This window comes from Toxotes jaculatrix, chromosome 22 (genome assembly GCF_017976425.1).
Source record: "Toxotes jaculatrix isolate fToxJac2 chromosome 22, fToxJac2.pri, whole genome shotgun sequence".
Lineage (NCBI taxonomy): Eukaryota > Metazoa > Chordata > Actinopteri > Toxotidae > Toxotes > Toxotes jaculatrix.
Window position 1 is genome coordinate 13,962,883 of NC_054415.1, and position 25,969 is coordinate 13,988,851.

Sequence of the window (25,969 nt, forward strand, 5' to 3'; positions counted from 1 at the left end):
GAAATGTCACTGCATCAGTCGATTCCCAGCGGTCTCTCTGAAGGCCTGTCACTGCAATCTTAGCCTGACAGGTTCAAATTGAAGCCATGTCTCTCCTCTTCACTTCATTTAGTCTTGGGTGTCCCTGCAGTGGAGGGGCGGGGGAGTGGGGGGGGGGGGGGGGGGGGGGGGGGGGGCTAACTATCACCTCTGAAGGACATTAACTTATTTATGTTTTTGTTTTCATTAGTCTTTTGATGGGTAAGATGTTTGATCCTTATCATCTGTCACAGACTGACAGCTTTTACTCTTTTCAGCACCACTCCTACTTTTACTTTAGTAATTCTGCATCTTCAATAATACAATACTGTATGACTGTATTTTTCTTTATCTGCTATTTCTTCCTAACACAATACGAATAAAGTTAGACACTTATGTGTTATCAATTCCATTCAATTTGGCTCTAAGGGGATATGCCTACAGTTTCTGGAACCTTCCTGCTATTCTCACCACAGCTACTGCTTTTCTCACACACACACGCATCACTGGCTGCGAAGCACAGTCTGGTGGATTTGCCCTTGCAAACATCCACCTGGCTGCAGCTGAAAGTGATTAGTGAAAGCGACAACTGAAATGTAAAATGTAGACACGTTATGCAAATGTGGACACTAAACAATGTGCTTTCATCCATTCAATGTGTCCTTGGATGAATCTCAAAACTTGAGGAAGCTCGACTAGATCTGGGTGTGGTCCACACACACATCAGTAAAAGAAACTGCACTGTGTGACTGGCAGACTCCCATCCTTACCTGTCTATGTCACCCTGCATCTCTTTGCTCCCTCTCTGGGATATTTCGCGCGAAGACGCCACGTCGGAGGCTCGGCCTGGGTTCCGTGCATACAGATGGAGGCCACCGTCTGTAAGGTATCTGTGAGAGGAGAAGTCATTAGAGGAGGTAGACGTCTGACCTCACTTTGGCACAAAAGGTTTGAGTTATTCAGTATTCTCTTTATTTTCAAATGCAACAAATTTATTCAACTAAACTAGAGAGAAGACAGCGACATGTTTGATTGATGGATAATCTGGCTAATGAACATTATTCAGACTGCAATTTTGTTAATTCACAAAAAAAAGATGCATGTTTAAGTGGCTTTGTGTATCTGTGGATGTGAGTGAGTGGTAGGATTTGAGGCTACTGCCAGATAGCTATCAGACACGGCTGATAGGACATGGGGATCATTAGTGTTGAGCTAATTAAGCTAATAATTCAGCTAATCACCTTTCCCTCCCAACGTGTTGTTTCATTTTCTGTTCGGTCACGTCTTTAATCCTACGCATGCTTCACTCCATCAATCCTCACTTAACTGCCCCTCACAGTATTCCCTGCCCCCCCCCCTTTCAGGAAGTCTTAAGTTCATGGATGCCAAGTGGGAGTGTGTGTTCATGTGGACGCGTGTGAGGAAGGTGAATTCCATTTTCAAAACACCTACCACTTGCTCAAGGCATTTATTGCTATTTAGCAAATGGAGGTCAGAAGCCCACATGTCATGATGTTTTGTGTTAGACACTGACTTATCTTTCTTCATTCAGGTAATCTGTCAGTGCATCGAGTGCCTTCAAGGCTCATGTAAATGTATTATCTGAACCCTTCCTTTCAAGGTGTGACAAACCAATGATAGCCTTGGTGGAGCTCAGCGGGCTATTTGTATTGATGCACAGAGAGACACTGGTGAAGGCCTTGGCAACTGCGTGAATGCACAGCTAAGCGTGAACAGAAATGTGTCACATGTATTTTATGATGCTTCAAAAAACAAATGGCCTTTAAAGTGGTGTTTTAGTCAGCATAAATGATGTAGAAGGCCAATCTACCATATATTAAAGCTGTCATCTTCTCCTTTAGACATCAAAGAAAAGTTAATAGGATTAATATACACTAACACAGAGGCCTTACAAAATGTCATCAACATGAGAGGGTTGTAAAATGTACTGTGAGCACTGTACTTAATGCATAAAAAGGCAAAGAAACACATTTGCAGCCACTAAAGGTTTTACATGTAGGAGGCACATCTAGAAACTGAATGCCGTTTCACACCACAGTATAGTAAAAAGTACCAGTGAGCTAAACAACATGCCCCACTAGCAATATTCAAAACACTAGTTTATGACATGCTATCACTCAAACTAATGCTTTTCGTTCAGAGCAATATTTAGCCATTTTGGAAAATACTTTTATTTTCTTTCTTGCCTGTATTTTCATTTAAAAGGTCAAAAGAATTAGTGCTTGTGCCATGAAAGCAGCTTGGAATTAGTCAGTGTGTCAGAGGAAGCTAACATGCTCATCCTACCCGCTGGTGATCTCATCCATCCGGCCGTTCTTCCCTAGGATGTCCCCATCACTCATGTACCCTGCCACCTCCATCTGCTTCCCTCCTTCCAGCCCTCCTCCTCCCTTCTCCCCCTGCTCCGCACCCCTCGCCCCTGCCGCTGCTGCTCGCCTCAGGGGGGCACTGAACACAAACCTGGTGGGGTCCGAGTGCCCACTGTAGCGGCCAGTGGTGGTGCCAGCACCCGTCGAGCTCGCCCTGGGCGCAGCATAGCTGCTGGGCATTGAGGGGGCATCGCCTGCCTGGAGACGCGGGGTTTGTGCTGGGCCCAGTCGCCAGGCCATGGGGGAGGAGCGTGTGGTGAGGGCTGGGAGACTCCGCCCATTGACCTCAGTGGTTACCGTGGTATCAAAGGTTGTTTCTAGCGTACTGTGGAGACAGAGAGACACAAAGACAGAATAAGGGAGTTAATTCTGACTCTTGAAATGACACAGATACAGTGATAATTATCAGCAGGGTGTCTTCTGACAGTTGCTCCATACAGAGGGCCTTTGATAAAGTGCCTCAAATAAACCAAACCCACAAGTCCAAGACACTGAAGCCATCATATCAAGTGCACTCTTGTGCAAAGGACAAATCATTCAGGTGAAAAGATCAGTCAGAGAGCTGCCTACATCAGCTGAGTGCCACTCCCTTCAAATGGCATGCCGGTTTGTCTGGCATTACTGTGTGTGTGTGTGTGTGACCTTCCTAAAGTGCTGTTTCTTCCGGTGTGTTAACTTGAAGGGGGAGGAGAGAAGAAAGTGAAGGCTCCCATGAGAACATATGTCAGACCATCATGGTACATCACATAGAAGCAGAGAGAGAGAGGAGACAGGAATGTTTCCATACAACTATCAAGTGAGTTTTATACAAACTCTGGAAATATCACAGGGAATAAAATCAGAACGAGGTGCTTTTGCTTCAGCGAGGTTGAAGTATGTAACTAAACCTCCTGTATATCAGGGGGAAAAAATGGTTAAATTATATCTGGACATGTTTATGTTATGCTATATCATGCTCAGGTTTTTAAAAACTCTATTTGGTTGTGTTGTTTTTTTTATAGTGTTACAGTATATAAGTACAAAAAATATAAAAGAATACAAAAGAATAACCACACAATTCAGCCATTCAGTAATAACTAAAGACATTACTCAAAGTCTACATCATGACTTGTCTGACATTATCACAAAATGATGTTGCCTTTGTTACAAAGCTTTAAGGCTTAACAGAGACACTGAATCATAAATCCTCATTGAATTGTGTCATTTGATAGATGAAAATGCATCTAGAGACAGATAGGTGGTGTGGGATAGAGGGAGAAAAGGAGTGGCAGTGTGAGAATAAGTAAAATGTTAGCAAAGAAAACGAGTTAAATATGATGGAGGGAGACAAAGGGGGCTGACTCACTATCCTGACTATTCTCCATTAGTGCCACAACAGCCTATACAGTCATTTTATTCTCTAACGCTGGAGAAGAATCTGAAAATGTCAACTGCAACACACTGTCATCTTTTAAAAACTGCCTCAGCCGATTGTTTTTCTGCAAGAACAGGAAGCAAAATCCAAACCATGGCATCAATCCCCAAGTGCTTCAGGTGAGACAGCAAAAACATCTCAAGTCTGTGAACACAAGGAAAATACACTCATGACCACTTACACAACAGGACTAGAAACCTGATGTATCTGGACACAGAAAGCAAAGCATGGCCGCAGTGGTACCTAGCTTGAGCTCTCTCTGCTGGGAAAAACAGTGCATTGCATTTACATGACGACAGAACAAAACCAGACAGCTCCACAGGCTTTTGCGCTTAAGTATAAGCTTCTAATGTGCTTCCTCCAACACAAATATCCCTGTGTAAACAAAATAATGGTGTGTGGCATTACACATAATATATATTACCATGGAAATAGCACAAACACATATAGGAAATATGTAAATAGGATTAAGGCTAACACTATCATGAACTTTGCTGCTTATTTGAATTTCACAATATAAAGATTTGATGTTTGTATGTAAACACGCTAAACTGTAGCATTATCAGCAGATTCTTTTTAATGTAAACACACTCATTGTTTGCCATCTGCTCATCAATGATGAGCAGATGCAGCCGATAGAAAAACATACATTTATTGTGTGTTTGCTGTACAACTGCTGTAGAATATTTTGACCTTAGAAAAAAAATCTGTTTGGTTTAAAAAACACTTTTAAGGGAGGAAGTGATTGTAGCCGATGATGCAGTTGAACTGGAGAACTGTAGCTGGATATGTGGGATGAGACACCTATTTGGATGCCTGCCTCTGTACACCGGTCTTCCTACATTAGGTGACAAAAGCAATGACATCTTAAAGCATTGTCTCACACATAGAAGGGAGAGAGGTGTGAGAGCAGTGTGTGTGCCTGTGTGTGCCTGTGTGTGCCTGTGTGTGCCTGTGTGAGAGAGAGAGAAAGGGCAGAACACTGCATTCCTGTGATGCCAAGTGCCAACATGAGAGGGGCAGCAATGCTAGCCATATTCACAACACATCTCCATCAACACCTTCTGAGATCAACACACACACACACACACACACACCAGCCCCGATGACACACGCAGTACCACGTTAGAGCGCAGATGAAAAATACAAAGGTTTATCTGACTAGCAATCACAGCCGAATATGGAAATACAGAAATCAATTTGCTACAGTATAGAAATCAAAATCATTTAACCATTCGTACACAAAGCAGCTTGCTAAATCAGCTTATCTTTATCTCCAGGCAGCAGAGAGGGAAAAAAAAAAAAAACAGGAGAAAGACAGAAAAACTGAGGGAGACTGTGTGTGTGTAGGTGTCAAGATAAATGAGTGTGGAAACCAAGAATATGGCTGAGCAGCAAATAGAGGAAAGGTACTGAGATATTTTACACAATGATAACATAACAGCAACATGTTCAATTAAAAAGAAAACAATGCATTCTAAAATACATGATGGGCTACATATAATGTCAGCATATTGTTGTTAAATTAAGAGTCCCATATAATAACCATAAATCATTGGTAGTCTCTAACTCTCACCAGTATTGTGAATATTACTGTGTCTCTAAATTAAGACCACATTTCCCATAAACCCTGCTGGGGTTTGAGCAGCCTTGCTTCATCTGGTATAAAGCAGAACCAAAACCAAAATAAATGCTAACAGAGGGAGACTATTTTGTGTTTAGCCAAGAGCTCAGGAGGAGAAGAATCCATGTTGACAGCAGGGAATTGCTTATTGCTGAGCAATGGCAGATATAAATACTCTGGAACCTTCTCTTGCAGCTGCTAACGAGGTCTGAGAGTTTAACAGTTAAAGGTGCATTTCTTGAGGAGGATTAGTTCAGTGATCTTGTTAAAATGAAACTCTGCAGCATCAGTATTAGCCCCAGTTTTCACAAAAGCACTTCTTCAGTTAGGCTGCATGTCAAATGAAAACACTGTAAACCTCCAGCTTACTTCTGAACTGATGATTATTCTGTTAGAACAGTTCTACTGCTGCTCAATCCACCATCACCCCTCTGAAGGGACTGGTATGAGTTCAAGTGGGGTCCTTACTATACAGTGAACTGAGAGTTTATTCAAAGCTTTATAAGAAGTTCGTTAAGACTTCAGCTGGCTCTGAATTCACTCACACACTACAGCTTATGGTATATAACATAAACTCAATAGATTACAGTGAGCAGTAAATTGATATTTCAGAGTCAGAGTTACTGTAATAACTATCTTTCATTAAAGAGTGTTTTTTTATGTTCTATTTAGTTAGTTTATATATGAAACATAAAGAAAAGAATTAGTGTTTCTTTTGTGGGATCATCATTGACATAAACCTTGAACTTAGATTAGCAGCTCTGAACATAAAAGCAAATATACTCTACACTACAAATGTGTGTTATCATGTAAGTCATTTCGAGGTGGTTTAAAACCCACCCCCAACACAACCATGTTTCACACACAAGAACAGACAAGTTACTTTCCATAGACTGAAAAGTGAGCTTGTCAAAAAGTGCCTCATATCACCTTCCTCTAGCTGAATCCTGTCACTTCTCCACTCAGTCTGACTGCTCTCACACGAACACTGTCAGGGATTGAAAAGTGTCTCTGGCTTTGACCAATCATTACTGTTAAGAACTTGCAATTTTGGTGGTGTAAGACTTTCACTCTACTGTTGCAATCACTGCAAATCGCTTGGTATTGAAGCGTCAGCTAAATGTGCAAAAGAAAAAAAAAATGAAGAAGAAAAGCAAAAACGAGCTCGCCTCAGAATCCTGTACATGCACTCAAACAGGACCAACGGCTATCTCCTCAATTCCAAAGCAATGAATAATTTAGCCAACCCTGTTCTCTCTGTGCTCCAAATGTAAACAGAAAAATAAACAAATCCAACAGGGTGAAGCTATTATGCTCATAATGTCATCTGGCGGTTCTTTAATCCCCATGGGACTGGACTGGATCCCTGAGGCCTGAGCAGACAGGGAGCGAGTAGCAGGGGAGATTTCCCTTTCCAGGTTTGTCATTGAAGATCACAGCATTTCTTCACACATAAGACCTGTTTCTTTTCCCTTCCAGTGTCAATCAATAATTTTTTCTCCAGACATTTTTCATGTCTAGAGAAAAAAAAAAAAAAAAAAAACACTGGAGGGAAATTAAATGTGGTCTGTGATCAATACAGATTGTCTGTGGAGGCCCCAATATGTCTGAATCTCTGAAGAATGTTGTGGATGTGAACTTAAGCTGCCATGATGGCTGCGGCACTGAAGTAGCAAGGTCAGTGTAATGAGAAAGGGAGATGATAGCAGGGCCTCTGAAACTGCAGCTTAACCACACGTGCTATTTGAAGAATTTTAGGTAACATTAGCTGCCGCCAGCTTCCAGTCGAGCTGCACTTCACTGTGGAATGGCTGCATTTTCAGTCAGTTTTGGTCTGAATTCTCATGATCCAACAACATTTGGGAGTCGGTGTGCAGCAGAGACATATACAACATCTAATAATGGAAAACTAATGATGGTAAAACTGGGGAGCTTCTTAATAGTTAGTCATATTTTTTAAACTTTGTGTATCTAAAGTGACCGAAATGTAAAAACCAAACTGTTACATTTAATTACAATATATAGAATTATTTTTTTTCCTGTTTGGGGTTGTATTTACTTTATAGTCAAATGGATGTTTTTTGTTTTTTTGTATTGCAGAGCAATCATAAGACAGATGGGCCAAACATCTGTCTTGAATGCATGCCATGTTAAAAGGTGCAGCAATCATGTACACATGTTGTTCAAACTAGTCATTAGACTTTGATAAGTGACGGCATCCAGATGTAAGAGAAGCCCCTCATTTCATCGTAAATGTTCTACCATACAGTTGTGCTTTTGCTCCAGCTCTGAAATGATCTCTGTAATAAATTAAAATGTTGTCATTTTTGGAAGATACCTGTAGTGTGGTAAATATTTCTGTAGGGCTACTCTGCTCCATCAGTATTTCATTTAAAAGAAAATTGCAATGAAGTCACTTGCTGCATCTTCACAAATCTGCTCAGAACATTTCACATATTTTCCCCTTATAACACAGCTTTTCTAAAATCTTCCTTTTACACACAAGCCTCTGAAAATGAATTTCTCCTGCTCATTCCATCCATTGAGTGGTGCACTGAGCCAGATTTTTATGAGGTCAATACTTCCACAGGCACATACTGTATGACCTCAGCTGCTGACATGATGACTACTATTGTTTTGTTTGGCAAAAAAAAAGAAAAAGAAAAAGAAAAAAAGACGCAACGTACAAAGTGAGAACCCCACAGAATGAGTGGAGAGAAAGACGGAATGATGAATATGACAGTCATGTCTGCTCGAGTGTAACAGTGATTAATTACTTAAGGTGCTTCAAAGCTTCATGGTGATTACAGCCATTTCTTATCCAGGGGAGAGATTAGGATGGTCTGGCCAGGCTTTTGTCATGGACAGAATTGGCATGCATGCTCCGCAGCTATCGTCACACTCAGAATATAAACACGTAGAGACTCTGGACTGACACAAGCACACACTCAGGAGCTGGCTTCTCTTCTTTTTTTTTTCATTAAATGTAATGGTTGAAAACTTTGCAGTAGACCATGCACTATTTCACTGGGGCTGCTGCCATCTTAGACCAGTGCTTACTGCCTTGCTGTTCCAAATCGAACACAGACACCATACATGATGGTTATGTGTAGGTATGATCCATTTTGCACATATTTCACGCTGACTGTCCTTGTATGTCTGACGCATGTGAATGAGACTTCTGTCCTCGGAACCAATCACACACATCACGCCACAGTCCCGTGGGTCCCACTGGATTAAATGTGGTGCTAAGACAATAGCACTTTATTGATTGTGCCTGGCTCAGACTCCTCTAAGGAAGAAAGAAATAGAAAACAACCGCACACACGCACGCACGCACACAGACTGCCATCTGTCATGGCTGTCGGCAGCCTGGCCACCATCTTCCTCTGCACATGGGGCAAAACACACAAAATAATAGACTGAGGGAGAAGGAGAGAGAGGCGAGCAGGGAACCATTGCCCGGGGAGCTGACATAAACCAATGGTTATCATTTTGTCTTCGCCTGAGCCGCAATCTTTACACTGTGTGCTGTTAAGATTCTCTGTGTTTCTCATGGCTAACAGATGGGACAGTCTTTTAAGGTTGTGGTTGTCCATCAACTCCTGAATGTCATTACGTGCGTGCCAGCTGGTGAGGAAGGTGACGCCTGTTTTTAATTAAATCCAGGAAACGTGGAGGAGAAGATGGCATGGTAATAGAGGGAACATCATTAATACTTGGAGACATATCTCCATGTTGGATCAGTGTGATAAACTGTGTAGGGTGAGTCAGAGATCTCAGAGTCAGAAATGCTTTTATTTGCCAAGGACACAACGGCTGCACAAGGAGATTGACTTGAATAATTGGTGCTGACATACAACTGGGATCACAAAGGAATCGTTTTTTTTTCCTCCTTTTCAGTTATTTTCACTGGTTCAGTCGTGACATGTGTGGGTCTTCTTCTAAAGTGTGTCTTTTGTTGTGGCTATGATGCATTTCTGAAGTTAAATGTGTCTCAGCCTCAGACTCGCTGCCACACATTATGTCAGAGTGTAAACACCCCTTGAAGGCAGGCCTATAGAGGCTTCAATTTCTATACTTACAAGCAAAGGCATTCCTAAATTTCTCTCTATCACTATCCATATTTGATTGCTCTTGTTGAGGGACACAGGGTTGTGCTATGGGCAATATGTTCTTATTTATAGTGAATTAAAAGAGCATGTGTAACATGAAAGAGGCCACTTGTGGAGCTTTTTTTTTCATTCAAAAAGCTCTAAAAAACAACAGCACATGACATGCCCAGCCCCAAAAAGCAGATGGACGAAATTAGCAACAAGTTAAAAACCTAAACAGAGATAACAGGGAAATGAATATTGGACTTAGGCGAGTACAAACACGACTCCAAACGAATGCTAATGTTTCTCCCTGTCTGCTGGATGTGTAAATCAGTTGCTGTTGCATTTGCCTTATCAGTTTTATTAGGTGACAGTATGACAGTGCTGTGTTTATGGCTTGCTGTGCTTCCTCCAATCGTCACTAGCTGGCGAGAGATTGATGAATGACTTTCACTGACTTACATTTTCTGTTTTTAATTGAACAGTGTGACCCAAACAAAATGGCACAACAAATACAGTGATATAACCTCCATAATGTTCTTCTATTAAAAGAAAGAGAACTATTGAACATCTAAACTGTCAGTTTGCAACAAAAGCTGAAATCACCACTTGCAGCAAATTTAGTTTTCTCTGCATCTATAAACAGCGTCTGACTGAAAGTGTACGGTGCCTGCAGAGAGCCAAGGTGGGGGGTCTGAGCAGACAAATGTTGCAGTAGTGGTCAAACTGAACACACTTTAATACTAATCTAATGCTGCTATAAATAATTAAGTAAACTATGTGAGGAAGAGATTGGAGCATGTTTTTTTTTACATGTGGGCTGCGAGGTACTCTATTAATGATCCCATTTAACTGTTGTCTCAGTTAAAATACAGCAGCTTGAAGTCAAGCTGTGCAGAATAATTGACCCTGAAATCATTTGGGTTCAATTTCAAAACTCTTTTTAAAAGGTAATTTGACTCGAATCCTGACTTGATACATAAAGTGCTACTGTGCAGCAGACTGACTGTAAGAATAAGGAACCTGTGGCACTAGGTGCTAAAGCTGCAGCCTTGGCAGTGCTGTGAGATAACGACTGGAGGGCTGGTGGATCGAATCCAGGGCTTTCTCATCCAGGGAAAATGTGGGATATGAACGAGGTATTACCACTCTGCTGTATCTCCAAAAAAAAAAACAGTCATTATGAGTGAGTAAAGAGCAGTACCATCAGCATCCCTACCTGTGGCTGATCTGTGTCCCCCGTAGACTGGACATGGTTTCTTCCAGGTTTTGCCGCAGGTCAGCGATGTTCTTCACCGTCCTCATGCGTCTTGTCTCAGGGTCCTCTCCTGGAGACACACAGTTTGTATGATTTACTGAGATGTTTGGAGCTACACGCACACACGTGCGCATACACTCAGCACTCACCCAGACCCACAAAGGCTACACATGCACAAACACACAGTATAAGAAGTGATGAGGACATCTGACATAAAGTATTTCATTAGATGTCACTGAACGTCTGCGCAGGGGGAACAGAATGATGACCGATCATGTTGACAGCCAGCATGGGTGCACGTCCCTAAACCCCATTCAGATATTTTAGAAGCCATACAATAAATCAGCTTGTCAGGCTGCCCGACATGCACTTCTTTTAGTCTGAAAAGCGGATACATTATTTTACACAGTATTGACATTTTTCCTTCAGGCTGAAGCAGAAATGTCGTGCCATGACACCATGCGCTCTGTCAGTTAGCTGGGAACACTGCTGTGCCTGCGAAAGCAAACTCTGTCAGGGCTCCTGTGTTTCTCTGTCAGCCACGTCGATGATCGCTGCCACTTCGGTCCACCATCGTCTACCCCACCCTACAGCAGCACACATCTATGAAAGCACTCCGTGTATTTTATGTTCTCCTTCTCCTCGTTTAAACACATGAAGCGCTTGTTCCACTGAGGCATTATGCCTCTTCTGAATGAGTGTTGCTAACAAGCACGGGGTGGGCAACATTTCAGAACTGTGAGCTGTGGGCGCTCACCAAAGTATCTGCTTGTCTGCTCCAATTAAGCCTCTCTGTTAGCTTGTCAAGCTAGCCTATATCTGCAGGCGGAAACCACAGAATGGGTAATTAACAAGTGGCATGAGGCACAGAATGGATGCTGGTCACACTGCTTTCCAGTTTTAAGGTGCTTTCAGAAGGAAACTGTCTCCACTGTGGAGATGAATGAGCCAGCAGATCTTTTGCAATGCAGCGTGATGGTAAGATGAGTGCGAGAAGCTGTGCTGTGTCACTGTGTGCTGATTTCAGTACCCTGAGCAGACACACTGACAGCAAGCTACGGTGATTACCGCAACTGGGGCAAATGGGGGCAGATGGGAGCAGCAGTAAGCTGGAGGTTTGAAAAGACCTCCAGCGACTCCTGTGGCGCAGCTACAGTGCCAGGAGGAGAAAAATGGTTCAGGTGACGATATGCAGGAATGAGAAGCAGTTTGGTTTGGAAGATAAGCAGAAGTTTCAGAGTTGACCTTGGGGCATTTTGGGTAAACTTTCTAGCAAAAATGCGCACACTGTATACATTTCATTTCAGTTTGCAGGATGGGGCTCTACAGTCTCTCTGGTATTTTTACAGATCCTGTCTTTTTCCCCCACACTGAAAAAAATAATCTGATTTGAACAGAAAACCATGAAACTGCCAGTACGTAGCTGATCTTGCACACTGATACCAGGTTTCCTGTTTTGCGACAATGCACACTGTCAGAGTTACTTCGTTTCAAGGTACAATAAATGTACGGAAAATTGCATTAGTGACCCTGACAGTGAATGTATTCAGGTCTCCGTTCTGAAAGGGAATCACTCCTTCTAGTTTTAATGGGACCTGGTTATAATTAGCTGTAGTTGTACATATGCTATGAGCCCTACTTGAAGTGTTTCACATGCTGTTATTGTTATAGCTGACACAGCTGTCGGGGCCATGTCGTTTCTGTAGAGAGACCCTGTTCAATACAGGTCAAAAAGCACAGGGACAACTGAGCCTCATTATTATGCACTACAGCTGTCTCAATGAAAAAGGTCTGGGACCCTCTGACTTCTGAAATGCTTTTAAACTCCAGTGAATAAGCTGTGAAAAAAAAGGCATGGACACTGTGGTGGAAACAGTTAGAGAAAGGATGAGATTCTTAGGCTTTTACCCTGCCACCAATTACAGGGTTCAGCTTGGCTTAACACTGTCACAGTCAATTTGTCTGAAGACTTCAGGACAAAAAAAAATCTGGACACTACAATGTTGATGTTTGATTTTTCTTTTTTTTTTCAAAATTAAGACTTGACCTCAATTATACTGCACTCTACTGTGTAATGACCTTGTAGGGTAAAGAGCACTCTGGTATAATTGAGGTCATGGTTTGTCTTTGCAGAGCAAGCAGACTGAGGTTTGAGCGAGGCTGGGGTGGTGCCACACGTTCTAGGCCTCTGACCTCGTGTCAGATGTCCACCTTATTGGTACTAATTAGAAATCAATGAGGGTGCACTCACTAGAAAAAGACACACATGCAATAATGGTGACAAAATTGCTTATAGCTAATGCACAGAAGCTTCGGTGCCCCTGAATTTTATTCCTGTCAGGACAGAACTCATGTGAAACAGCACTGAAACAATCACGAGAGACAAAAACTCTCCTTTGAAGCCTAGAATGATACACTATAGACATTTTTTCTTGCAGCTCCTTACGAGAGGGAGATCCAGCTCATGAATTTAATGAGAGCTGGATCTCTGCTACCACAAACTCAAAGCATCAATGTTAAAGTAGTTCCTCTTTTTCTGTTACTCTTCTTCCTCCTTTTATGATGTCTTCCCTGCTCCTCTCCTCTCCTCTCCTTTCCTCCTCTCACCAGAGCCCCTTCGAGAAAGATCCAATTACAAACCCATTATGAAGTGACTGCAGGAGATCTGGCCCCAGAGTCTCCATCATGAACGGACACTTCATGCAACACTGAGGAGCAGTCCAAGGTGTGTCTGTTCATTTACAGGTTTTTTCTGTGTGCGAGTACGTGAGCAATCCACTGCAGTACAGGACCAGAGGTCTCACCTGCACTGAGGAATTGTCAGGCAGCAACACATCTGCACCCCACAGGCAAACAGACACATTACACACACATACATTAGAAATCTAATATTTATTCCGAAACACAATACCTATAAGCAATTTATCAGCTCAGCAGCTTTTTGTGGATTAAAAGGATACAAGCCCTGCAAGCAGCGAAATAACCCATAATGCCCCTAATTTCTTAAAGCAGTGGCTGCTCATGCACATGCACAAATCCTGTTTCTACTTTAGTATCCAACACTACAGAGAGGTGAAGAGTCGCACCGTATTCATTTGGATTCAAGCTGCTTCCCACCTCTTGGCCCAGTCAGGCTGTGAAGCAGCCAAACTGAAACCAGGCCAGTGAGAGAGGGGGGATTGAAAAGGGCACGAAAGAAAAGAAGGCACACATACACACATTCTGGCCTTTTGACGGTTTTAAGGACACTCATTGACATAACGTATTCCCCTTACCCTATCACGCACCATCACAACTAAATGCTGAGCCCCAACCCTTATTCTAACATCAACCTAATTCTTACCTGAACCCTAAAATCAACTCTTAACTTTCAAGCAACCCTGTGAAGTTGTGAAGACTCACAATCTCAAACTAGTCCTCAGTGTCAAACTAAAATTTGTCCACACACCCATAAACACCCACCCATGTACATGCATACACACCAAACCACACACATAAAAGCCATGGATCAAGTGCTGCTTGAGCTAGAGTTGACACAACATAATGCAAATGACTGCAGTTTGGGACTGACACATTTATACACACACACACCCCAGCACAGAAACACACACACACCCACACTGATACTGTACTAGTGGGTGCTTTAGTGCCAGCTCACTCTCTCTCTCTCTCTCCCCTCTCTTTCAATAATGCATGCTAGCTAGTACTGATGCCCCTTGTTGCAGCTGAATACTATTAGGGTACCATCCCAGTCATCTCATTATAATACATAAAAATACATGCCTAACCCAAATATGCACACAGAGAAAAACACAACTAGACCTAACTGTATGCTAGCTGCACCCTTAGTGTAGCATTTTTTTTTAGCAGATCAGCCTTAATGAAGCTTTGGCTGTCAGTCACTGAGGCACACACACACACACAAACATGCAAAAAGAGAGATGTATGCACATCCTATTTTATGGCCCTGTTGCTGAATGTGTTTCCTAACATTGCAGCACATTGAGAGCTTGTTAATACACATCAGCGACAAATACTCCCTGAGGCTAAAAGCACAAACTGCCGCAGCAGCAGCCAGATACTTCTGAAAGCCAACTTCGACAGGGTGAAAGAGCTCTTTACAGATGTAAATGGATTTTCAACTATCTGGATAAATCTCCAACAGACACACTTCTTGATAAAACACACACATAGAAGCAGGTACAGTCCATATATATATTTTTTTTCTTTGACTTTAGTCTTCACCTTGTGGAATGAGATCAGGTGACTGACTCAACCAGTGAAAGATGTTCCACCTGAGAAAGATCTTTGGCTGCTTTGACCATATGTTTAGGACCGTTCTCCTGATGAACAGTGAAATGTCATCCAATGGATTTTGACGCGTTTGGCTGAATCTGAGCACACAGAATGCTGCTGTTTACCTCCGCATCCATCCTGTTGTTTCCATCAGCAGTGAAATCATCAATAAATGTTTGTGCGTCAGTTCCGTTGGAGCCATACACGCCCAAATCATAACAGAACCAGCACCGTGTTTAACAAATGAGGTGGTGGCTTTGGGTAATGAGCTGTTCCTTCTTTTCTCCACACTTTCCTCTTTCCATCATTGTGATAGAGATTGAGTTTTGTTTTATCAGTCCATAGAAATTTCTTCCAGAACTCTACGGGTTTCTTTTTGTGTGGTTTTGTCAACTGCAGCATTTCTGTTCTCTGAGTCTTACCAGTGGTTTGCATCTTGTGGTGAATCCTCTGAAGTCATAAAGGGCAAATGATGGCCACCTCCTCACTCCACATATTGACAGAAAACTCCACCTCAATCAAAATAGAAACTCTCAACTCTCAGTCAACTCTGAGCCACGTGCAAACTCTTTTGTGAACTAATGTCGAAATAACACATAACTGCCCGAGAAACATCTAGTGACCAAATTACTTTTGAATCCTTGCAATTTCCCTTGCATGGACCATGTGTTAAAAGGGCTGTATGTCACACCAGTTTGTTCAATACTGATATAAACCTACTCAAATTAAAGCTGAGACTTGGTACTTTAATGTAGTATCCACTGTTTTATTTCAAATTAAATGTGCTGAAGCACAGAGCCTGAAATACAAGAAATGTATAACTGTTCAAACACTTATGGTTTGGACTGTATGTGCCCCAAAACAGTCACCTGTGTGCACACACGGTGTGGATAACACACACACACACACAATCTAAGGTGTAATAATAAGCTATTGATCACGTTGGCTGTGTGATTCACAGGCTGTGAGGAGGTGCAAGTAATACAAGTTGAGCTTTTTTAGTGGAGGGGGTGTAGACTTTCCATCATCTATATCTCATGGTATTTCTGCTCTGTGCTGCATCGTGCCTCAACCTGCTTAAAGGAAATCAGTAATAATCTGCTCATTGCCAAAGCTCGCCTTGCTGTGCTGTGCATTTCACTTTGCATCATCTGCAGAGTCACAATAATCATCTCTGCTGACATTACTATGTTAAAAAAAAAGGTCTGATCAACCGAACCACCCCCTCCCACATCCCTTTCCTCTACCCTCAAAGCCAGGTTTGTACATGGGTGTTCATTCCAAAAGCACAAAGCCCATTGTACACTGGGAAATTTTACATCAAGCATACTCCATGGTGAGCTCTCCCAGGCTAGACCATTAATAAAGCTACTGTCGAGGTATAGCATGGTACCTGTGAGTATAGGTTAGACTCTAGCTGCTAAATTCACAGTATAGCTCTTAGCAGTGCTGCACACACAGCAGTGTCTCATTAACAGACCATCACAGTGAGCACTGCAAGTAATGCAAAGGTTTTATATGTGGAAGAGAGATCTTTTCATTTGCCTGTGTACATGAATTCAAACTGCTTTGGAGTGAGGATGAATTCAAAAAACATTTGTGGGGGAGTGTGTGTGTGGGTTACTTGCACAAGGGAGGTTGTGTGAGCTCATGCAGCCCAGCCCAGGTCTTGCAGTTTTCTTAAATAGGCTGTTAAAATGCTAATAGTGTGCTGTGAGAAATAGGCTTCCCCATCATGAGGATTAAGAAAAATAACCAGCTTATTGAAGGCGATTTCTGCAATGACATTCTCATATTCTGCTCAAGTTTGCTTTTTTGAACCGAAACTTACTTATTTAACATGAACACGTTTTTCTACATCCAGTGCAAAGTCTCCAATTTGTGCTGCTATTATTCTTTAATGTTGTAAATAATCCATAAATATTTTCTGTCTACAGTATTTAATACATTTCATATTCATGCTCATTTCCTGGAGTTGGCTGAGACTATATGGACTTACGTGGGCGTGGTTGTGTGTGCAGCACCTGCTCCAGGTCACCCAGCATGGTGAGGATCACCTCTTTATCCAGCTGAGCCGTTCCCTCACGAGGACCTCCCTCTGAAACCTCCTCTTCTGCCCAATACCCCCCATCCTTCTCCCTGCCCCCCCGCTTCCCACCACCCCTGCCTGCTGCTGGCTCCTCGTCTGAATGCCCGCTACTGCCCTCCTCATCTGTGCCCGCCTTCCCTCTGGACTTCCGCTGTGGCTCAGTCCGTGGATGACCGCTGTATGACGCCCGCTGTGGCCGCCCGCCTGCAGCCGTGCTCCGCCAAGGGACTGGGATGAGGGAATGCTCTGACTGAGAAAGCACCTTGGTGAGGGAGAGTGACAGGGATCGAGCTCTGGTGCCTCGTACACCTCCGCCCCTCGTGACTGCCTCCTTTCTAGGGCTTCCCTGCAGGCTGCCTCCTGCCCGCTGCGTTGAAGATGGGTACAGTGAAGAGTTCTGAGGTTGGGAAACACGAGACGGCAGCTCGTCAAGCTCAAAGGAGTAAACTCGCTGCTCGCCATCGCTGAGCAGGGTCAGGTTAGTGAGTGAGCGCTGCTTGATCCGCAGGTTGAGGTTGTCGGGGAGAGGCTGGGGAGGCCGTCGAACGGGGCTGCCTCCCTGATACACTGAGAACTCCGCACCTCTCTTCATCTCTGCTCGCCGCTCCCCTCCCTTCTTTCAGCTTACCTCTTTACCTCCAGTGGCTCAGTGACTGAAAGTACGCATGCAAGTGGATCTACCTGTGCGTGTCTCTCTGATTCGCATCTTGGCTGCACTGTCACTGAGAGAGCAGATGGAGGGAAGGAGGAACCGGAGGACGGAGGAGGCAGAGAGATGTGTCCCCACGTCCCACGCCTCCTGACTGAGGTCCAGGCTTCAGGGGGCTGGAGGGAAAGCAAGTGCAACACGAAGAGCAGAGAGAAACCCTCCTTCTCAGGCATGTAGATAGAATCCAGATCCATCCTTGAGGCAGCCCATACTCATGGTCAGACTCTGAGCCAGATACAAACACTTATTCCTTCCACTCCTTCTCCAGTTCTCATGCTGTCTCTCTCTGTCTTCTTGGCTCCTTTCTCTTGCTTCACCACAGTCAGGGGCGTGGATGAACGAGTCGCTACATCTCCCTCTCCTCACTAACACTCTCTCATTCTCTCTCCCGCCTGTGCTCACTCTCTTTACCTTTCCCCCTATTTAACTACAGTGCCTTTTCAGTCACTCTTATCTCTCTCCCTCCACCTTCTGTCTCTCCTTTAATTACCACCTCTCTGCCACATTTCTACTGCCTCCCCTCTGACTCTCTGATGGTCCCTCTCTCCTTACAGCGGAAAATGAACGGGCGGTGAAGCCGGCAAACGGGCTCATATAGCTCTCCGTCTGCTTGTTCATTCCAGCATGCAGCCTGCAGTATTCTCTCTCCCTCTCTCTCTCTCTCTCTCTCAGCCCTCCCTCTCTGTGTTTATCACTCTCTCTTTCTTTTAATCCCTCTCATTCTCTCACTTTCTGTTCAGTTCCCTCCTCTTCGAAGCCCTTATCTTTTCTCCCTCACACTATCCTTCACCCCCTCTCTCAGTGTCTCTCCATCTCTCTCCCTCACAGTGTGACAGTGAGTTGTTTGGACAGTGCACCTGTAAGCTTACAGCCCCCGCTGCACCACGCTGGCCGCCCGGCTTAATTAAATGCTATCTTGAGAAGTGAGAACAGCGAGCCCCGCAGCTTAGCATGGATCAACAATAAGAACCGCAACCGACATACTCCCATCAATCAATGCAAGCGTTATTAGCCCTGTCTCTATTAGTCACAGTTGTCTTCCACACATTTTTTAAAATCCTGGTTACCAATAGTTAAAAGACACTGGAAGCAGTCGCCTCAGAAACCATAATCAAGGTGATCCTAATCATGTGTTTACACTGTGAGCGACTTATCTACACATTAGTCTGCAGCTCCCCAGTTCATCACAAATGTTTGTGGTATTATCAGTCAAAATTAACATAGACAAAAGATAAAGAAAATTACTTCGGAGCTTACACTCACCTGTCTTTACAAATAACTGCACAAACCCTAAATCAACACATGAAATACAGATTTTATATACTTCTGCTTACATGTTTGTGTATTGTCACTACTTGCATTGGTTCAGCCTGTATACATAAAATGAGCAGGCTTGTCATGTGGTATTTGTGGCGAACATACACTTGAATTTCCTCATTTCTGCCCTTCTACGGAGAATGAGCTGGAAAAACGAAGGATGTGAAACGACCATGAAACGTGTGACAACAAAAAGCAAGTGTTTGAAATGGACCCCAAACAAAGGGAATGGTCAGCACTGCAGTCTAATTTTATCCTTCAAATGATGGGCTTCGGAAAAGCCACGACCAGAGCAAAATGTCTGGAATGTCACTGCCGACCTGACATCCCCAAACCTGTAATCACACGCTGTTGTTTGTGCTCACTGAGCTTTGTAGACGGAGTCTCTCTGGCTTTACTCTGAACTTGACATCTTATTTTACATTGAGTTGGCTGTTTGTTTGATTGACCTCTATTATTTCTGTTACTGGGAGCAAAGGAGGAGGGAGTTTCTTTCCAAATGAAGATATCCACCGTCAAACTACCGAATCAAGTGGCATTTTAACCTGAAATACAAAATCCAAATCATTGAGAGAAAATTTGGAAGGATCCACAGTAAGTAAATCACTGGCAAAAGAATTAGCACGTTAAACATAGAACTCAGTTTTTACTATAGATGTGACTCGTGAATTTTAAGCTACATAAAGATAAAGATCAGTGATGTAAAACAGGATGCATGGAAATGTGGCACTGAAGTCTTCATCTGCAACTGACAAAACCCAAGTGAAACAAAGGGATTTCTCTGTGCCAGCGGTTTGTGTTTTGATGGTGTGTTGCCTGGTTTAACCTCTCATCCTGCTCCTTGACAGGAGTTGAAGTTTGTGGTTAGAAACTTCTGACCTCTCAGCTCCAGAGGCTCAATTGCACAGATGTCCACTGACTGTAATTAAAGGACAATGAAGACGTTTGCAGCCTTCCCTCTACGCAAACAAACATAAGATTTAAATTTAAACTCCAGTTTTCAGTTGTGTAGGTGTTATGACAGTAATAGTTGAACAGAACTTTAAATCTACATAGAGTAAAGAAAAGAGGATTGTAACAGATGATGGCAGCCTGCAGGCATGTAAACAAAGAGCCACAGATGCTCCCTGTGTCCAGCTGCCAGCACTGACCTTTTCCCTTCGCGACATGAAACCAGCACAGGACAGGGATCCCCCGGTAAACACAAATAGGCTCAAGTCAGCACATATACACCTACTGGAAGCACACACTCACACCAGCTGTACAACACCAGGATGTCGTGCTCACCATAACAGTAGCCTTCAAAAACTCTCTAATCCTGCAGCTACCTTTCAACTATCCTCCATTAACACAGCAACAGACCGTGCAGCCTGCTTTTCCTCAAATATTACAAAGAACAGCTAATCCATCATATAATACAACAGTCTTAATGTAAGTTCAAGCTACTTTTCCACTTCCTGAAGAGGGAAAATGCATTTTCTAAAGAATTCCTCTCATATGTAGAGCAGCACCGCAGCAGCAGCAGCAAGGTCAGTATTAAATAAATATAGATACTGCACAGCAGCAGGTTAAATTCCTGTATAACCAATTTTACAAGAGACAAATGTTAATGCACAGAAGCATGTGTGCATTCACACACCCACACAGAGAAATATAATCTATGCAGAGCCCACAGCATGTGTGTGTTGTCTCAGCGTACCTGATATCTCCTCCAGGCACTGTTTGGCTGTCTTGCTGTAGACCAGCTCTCCCTTGGTGGGGCTGAGGCAGGGGTCGGCTGGGGCCACCATGGTGCAGTCATTTTCTGAGAATGTCCTGAAGGCACAAACAACAAATAATACACAGCAGTTACCAAGACAGGCTGAAGTAGCTGGTAAACTCAAGCACGTCTACAGCCACTGTAGTGTTTTTTTCCTTTTAACAGGAGAAAGCTGCTCACGTGCATGCAACAAAGTGGTGACACATGGGTATGTTTTTATATATTCAATTATATATATATATATCTCAATTTTAGGCAGAAGAATTTGATGGAATTTAAAGGTTAAAAAGACAAATAACAAAATTATTTAGGGCAACAGCCAGAATCTTTCCTCCTTTGCATTTACAGGTACATATTCAACAGATGGACACCTCTAAAGGGAGGGGTGGGGGTGGTCTCAGATGAGATGTTTTCACTGAGTGCTTTTGAGTGTGTGTGTCTGTGTGTGTGTGCAGGAGTGTGCTTGAAATACTGCATGTGTTTGTGTGCATCTGCCTCTCCTCCTCAAGTCTGAGCTGTATCACGCTGAACTGTTTGTTTAATCATCTGAAGAAACAAGGACAGAGTCCAATACACTTCATGAGATAACAGTTCGAAACACACCGACAAGAAAACGCAAAACCATGTGTGTACAAACATTCAAAAACAGACAAACACATAGTGTAACACAGAGACAGATGATACACATACAAACACAATGAGATGCACTCGCACACAGGAACACATACATGCACATGCAAAATCCTGAAATGCACACAGGAAAACTTGCATACTCACAGATCTAAACACAGGCAACTGTATAATATTCATGCACACACACACACGCACACGCACACACACACACACACACACACACAGGACCACCACCTGCAGAGCTGCAGATAAAGCCTGGTCTCCAATTGCGACAGCAGCATCAGTGTGTGACTTCAGCTCATGTGAAAAAGCTTTTTTTCCCTTCCTGCATGCTTCCCTCACCTCAGTGAATTCACAAAGACACAGACAGAGATATTCACCGCCTCTGCTGCACATCACAATTTGGAAGCGAAATAAGAAAGCAGATATATGGGAAAAGCTGCCTGCTGCAGTAACTAATTATTATTTACTATAAACTGATCCTGTTATTTTTAAAGGGGTGGATCACCGTTGTTAACGTTTTGGTGTTTCCTGCTGCTGGTTGCATAACGAACGGTGATTCGAACTGTAGCAATTTTGTGGTTGTTTCATCAACAGATAATCTAAGGAGATGGACGTCACAGCATCACCTACACTGTTTGACTGACAGGTGATCTGTGGGAAATGCAGCGCAGGAAAACCGGGTATCAGCTTTTACAGTACGTATCACTGCAATATTTCTATTAGTCCAGGTTTATGTTTCTGACCTGCTCGGGTCAGCTTAGGTTATGGGAGCAGAGGAGGACACAGAGGGTACAGTTATTAACATCTCAAGCTCTTCGTGTGTCTGCAGATTAACTAAAGCAAAGTCCTACAACCACACTGGTCTGTTAAGCTTGGCAGAAACAACAGTTTAAAGTAGGCGTATAAAAGAGACAGCGAACAAGACAAAGATGCCTAATTAGGCCGAAAATGATGATAAATTGCAGCACGGCAGGAGGCCTTTACGCTTACTGTCAGCACGCAGATAGCTGCAGGCGGGGCCTGCTGGTGAGGGGGCATTTACAGCAAGAGAAGAGGCAGATAAAGATGGAAACTACAGAAATAGGCTCACAGGGACATATCTTGACACACACTAAAAAGGTAGAGGGGTGACGTGAATCTGTACTGCACCTCGAAATGATGGTCTCTTAAGCTAATGTGTTTTTTTTGTCATTAATTAGGAAATAAAATTGGAGAGAGGAATGTTTGAGAGCAGCTGTACTGGTCCACTTGCTTTGGCCAAATTTAGACTTTCTAGTTCAAATTACTGACGAACATGGCAGTGAGCACTAAACTCTAGTCCATGCAGCAAAATACTCCTTCAAAGACCTGTGAGCGACAGATGGTACATCCTGTTTGTTTCTCGGTTTAGTTTTTGCTCATGGACAGGGCTTTCTGTGTTTTTAAACGGACTATCTCTCTCTATCTGCTCAGGAATGATACCTGCAGTTTTAACTTGCTAAATGTGAGAGATTAAACTAATGCTAACGCTCAAAAGCAGCAGTGCCGAATGTAGCAGAGCTGACTGTGCACAATGGAGGAGGCAGTCGAGAGAGGGAGAGAAGGGGTGAAGGATTAAGCCTTGTTTAATGGGATTCCTAACTCTCTTTCTCTCTGAGCACAAAGGAATCCCAGAGACTTTGACGGTTCCTCCATTTTTTTCCTCCTGGATTACCTCTGCTGTCGTAGGAGAAAATCGGCCCTGGTGGGCAGATTTTCCCACTTCCTGTACCTCTGATGGCTGCAACGTCAGGGAACAACGCAACAGCTGCATGCATCAAAACAACACTGGTTGAATGAAGAGCAGGGGAATGGCTTTCTGAACACTGCCAATGTCTGGATTCTCACATCAAAGATGAAACCCAGACAGTTAAATAATAGGCTTTGGCAAGCAGCATGCAGTGGATGTTAATTTGTTCTGTAATGACTGTGAAGAGATGTGGAGGCGAGAGCAAGATGCACAGTGGGGAGCGCCAGCTGATCACTGGGAGAACTCCAGGATTTCATGGGGTGTGCATGAATGACTGTCAGCATGTGTGTCTGAATGTGTGCAGGTATGACTTTGAGGAAAAGTCAATATATTGACCTGTCTGGGGAAACTATGTGGGGGAGATGGAAATAAACAGGTTTGCTCATTTAGTTTGTATTCTGTGGATGGTGGTGCGCACACACATACACACACACACACACATCTCACCTGTACATGAAGGGGGCCACAGTGGCAGTATTGGGATGGTTGTGCTGCTGCTGCTGAGGAAGCTGAACTACTCCATTCCCTCCCAGTGCTCCTCCGCCTCCACCCCCTCCTCCTCCTCCCAGCATCCCGGTAGACCCAGACAGGGCTGAGGTGCTGGTGGAAGAGGTCATGCTGGTCCGTTTTCCCTCTGGGCCCGCAATGGAACGCTGTATGTAGAAACTCCCACCCTGCCCTCCTTTCGACAGCTTGCCTCTTTCGCCCTCTCCTCCCCGCATGTTGCCAGTGCTGTTCAAAGCGGCCTGGCTTTGGGTCTGGGACTGACTCTGAGGCTTTGCTGTTGTTGTTGTGGGAGCTTTAAGTCCTGGCTTCGGGATGCCGCTGGAAGCCGAGGAGGTGCCACCATCTTTCTTCCCCGATGATGGCTTTCCTCCCTTGGGGATGAGGCTGGCAATTTTGGAGGTCTTCTTGGTGGAGTCCACAAAGGACTCACGCTCTTCTTTGGGTGGAGAGCTGTCCTTAGAAGATTTCCCAGACTTGCTTTTGTCCTCCTTGTCTTTGGACGGGGCAATGGACCTACTGCCGTTGGCAGAAGCTTTTGAAAATGAAGAGGAAGGGGACAAAGAGGAAGTCTTGCTCGGTGCAGAGAGGGATGATGCAGGGGTCTTGGTAGGCATCTGCTTGGCTGTAGCACTGCTACTGCTACTGCTGCACACGGACCCCGTGGGTGTCAATCCATCCTCACCGTACTCTGACAGGTCATCCTCCTCCTGCAGAGCCATCTCTGCCACAGACGGCGACGCTCGCGAAGCCGATCTAGGGTTAATCAGGCGGAATTTCTCCAGCATTGACCTCTGGGGTCCACCACCGACAGCTGACCCTACTTTTGATCCATCACTTCCGTGTGGTTGAAGTCCTTCTGGGGCGTGGGGTGAAGGGGTGGTGGAGGGTGAGTGCGTAGGGCTTGCCAGCATGGACGAAGTGGCGCTGTGCTTGAGGTTCATGGACTTGCTGCGCCAGGACTTGCCGGCAGTAGGTGAGGGGATGGCAGAGGCCAGCTGCTGCCCACTGAGGCTGGTGGGAACTGTCCCACCAATGCCGCTCCCATTCATCCCGCCGGGTACTGGGATGCCCCTCACTGCTTCTGAACCAGAGAAGAAGAGACAAAGACATAAACAGAGAAACAGAAAGGATCATTAAAAGTAAATTAAAGCATATTTCCAATTAAAAAATTCCAAGAAACTGAGTCAATGAGTGACTAACTCATAGGCTACTCATTGGCTCAGTTACTTGAATTGAGCCAGTGAGTGATTGGATTAACATATTTAATGGGCCTTTCTGGACTATTTTGGCTCTTTTAGACTATTGTGTATCCATAAACAATGTACTTTGAAAAAACAAATTACATGTGATTCTCTGAAGTTTAATGATAAATTATATTTAATTTTGGAATATTTTAAACAGTAGTAGTATTCACAGCAGTGACTTTGACACAGGTAAGGATTTTCCAGGCAAACCAAAAAGTTTGGAGTAAACACTGAAGTTCCCATTATGGCAAACTTTTACATTTTTCCTGGATTTATTGGGCACGAGACACATCATTTTCAGAAGTCACAGCTGAATACCCTGCTGACTTCCCACCAAAGGGTTTACACACATTAAACTCTAAAGTCAAGCAAACTTTCAGAAACAAACTTCTGGCAGAATATCAATATCAGGTTGGTTTAAAGAAAGTTATTATTACACTGCTGTCTCTAAGGAGACTGCTCGAGTGTGCTGTATCTTCCTGTTTAGACTTCCATCCCCTGAATTACTCTTCTATACTGAGGCCTGTCACAGCATGTAGGTGGATAACAGTGGTTATAAGTGACCAGCCACCATGTTGTACTCATGACAACAACAGAAATCCCCCTAGCAATGGATGGGAAGTTTCCTTCTAAAAGGAAAACATCCACCTGAGCTTCACTGTTCACCATCATCAGTATTTGATGATCAATATGCTCTAGGAGTCTGAGGACTTCTTTTTAATTTAACAATTTCTGGTGCAGGAACACGCCCTGAATCTAACTTTGCCTTTCCTATAATTACTCTCCACTGAACACTGAAAGGATGACTGGGAATGTTCCGTTTTCAGCTGTGTTATCCATGTA

At 43.7% G+C, this 25,969-nt stretch overlaps 1 protein-coding gene across 4 annotated transcripts in view; it reads right to left on the reverse strand.

The window, feature by feature from the left end:
- Positions 1–25,969, reverse strand: part of nav3 (neuron navigator 3) — a 169,447-nt gene that overhangs the window by 50,973 nt on the left and 92,505 nt on the right. For 3 of the 4 annotated variants that reach the window (XM_041029924.1, XM_041029923.1, XM_041029926.1), the window contains 5 exons: positions 23,823–24,963; positions 20,912–21,027; positions 10,763–10,871; positions 2,326–2,733; positions 789–908 (listed from right to left, as the gene is read on the reverse strand). In XM_041029924.1, coding sequence (XP_040885858.1) covers positions 789–908; positions 2,326–2,733; positions 10,763–10,871; positions 20,912–21,027; positions 23,823–24,963 — 1,894 coding nt within the window. The remainder of the gene's footprint in view (positions 1–788; positions 909–2,325; positions 2,734–10,762; positions 10,872–20,911; positions 21,028–23,822; positions 24,964–25,969) is intronic. The other variant, XM_041029925.1, reaches the window with a different exon arrangement.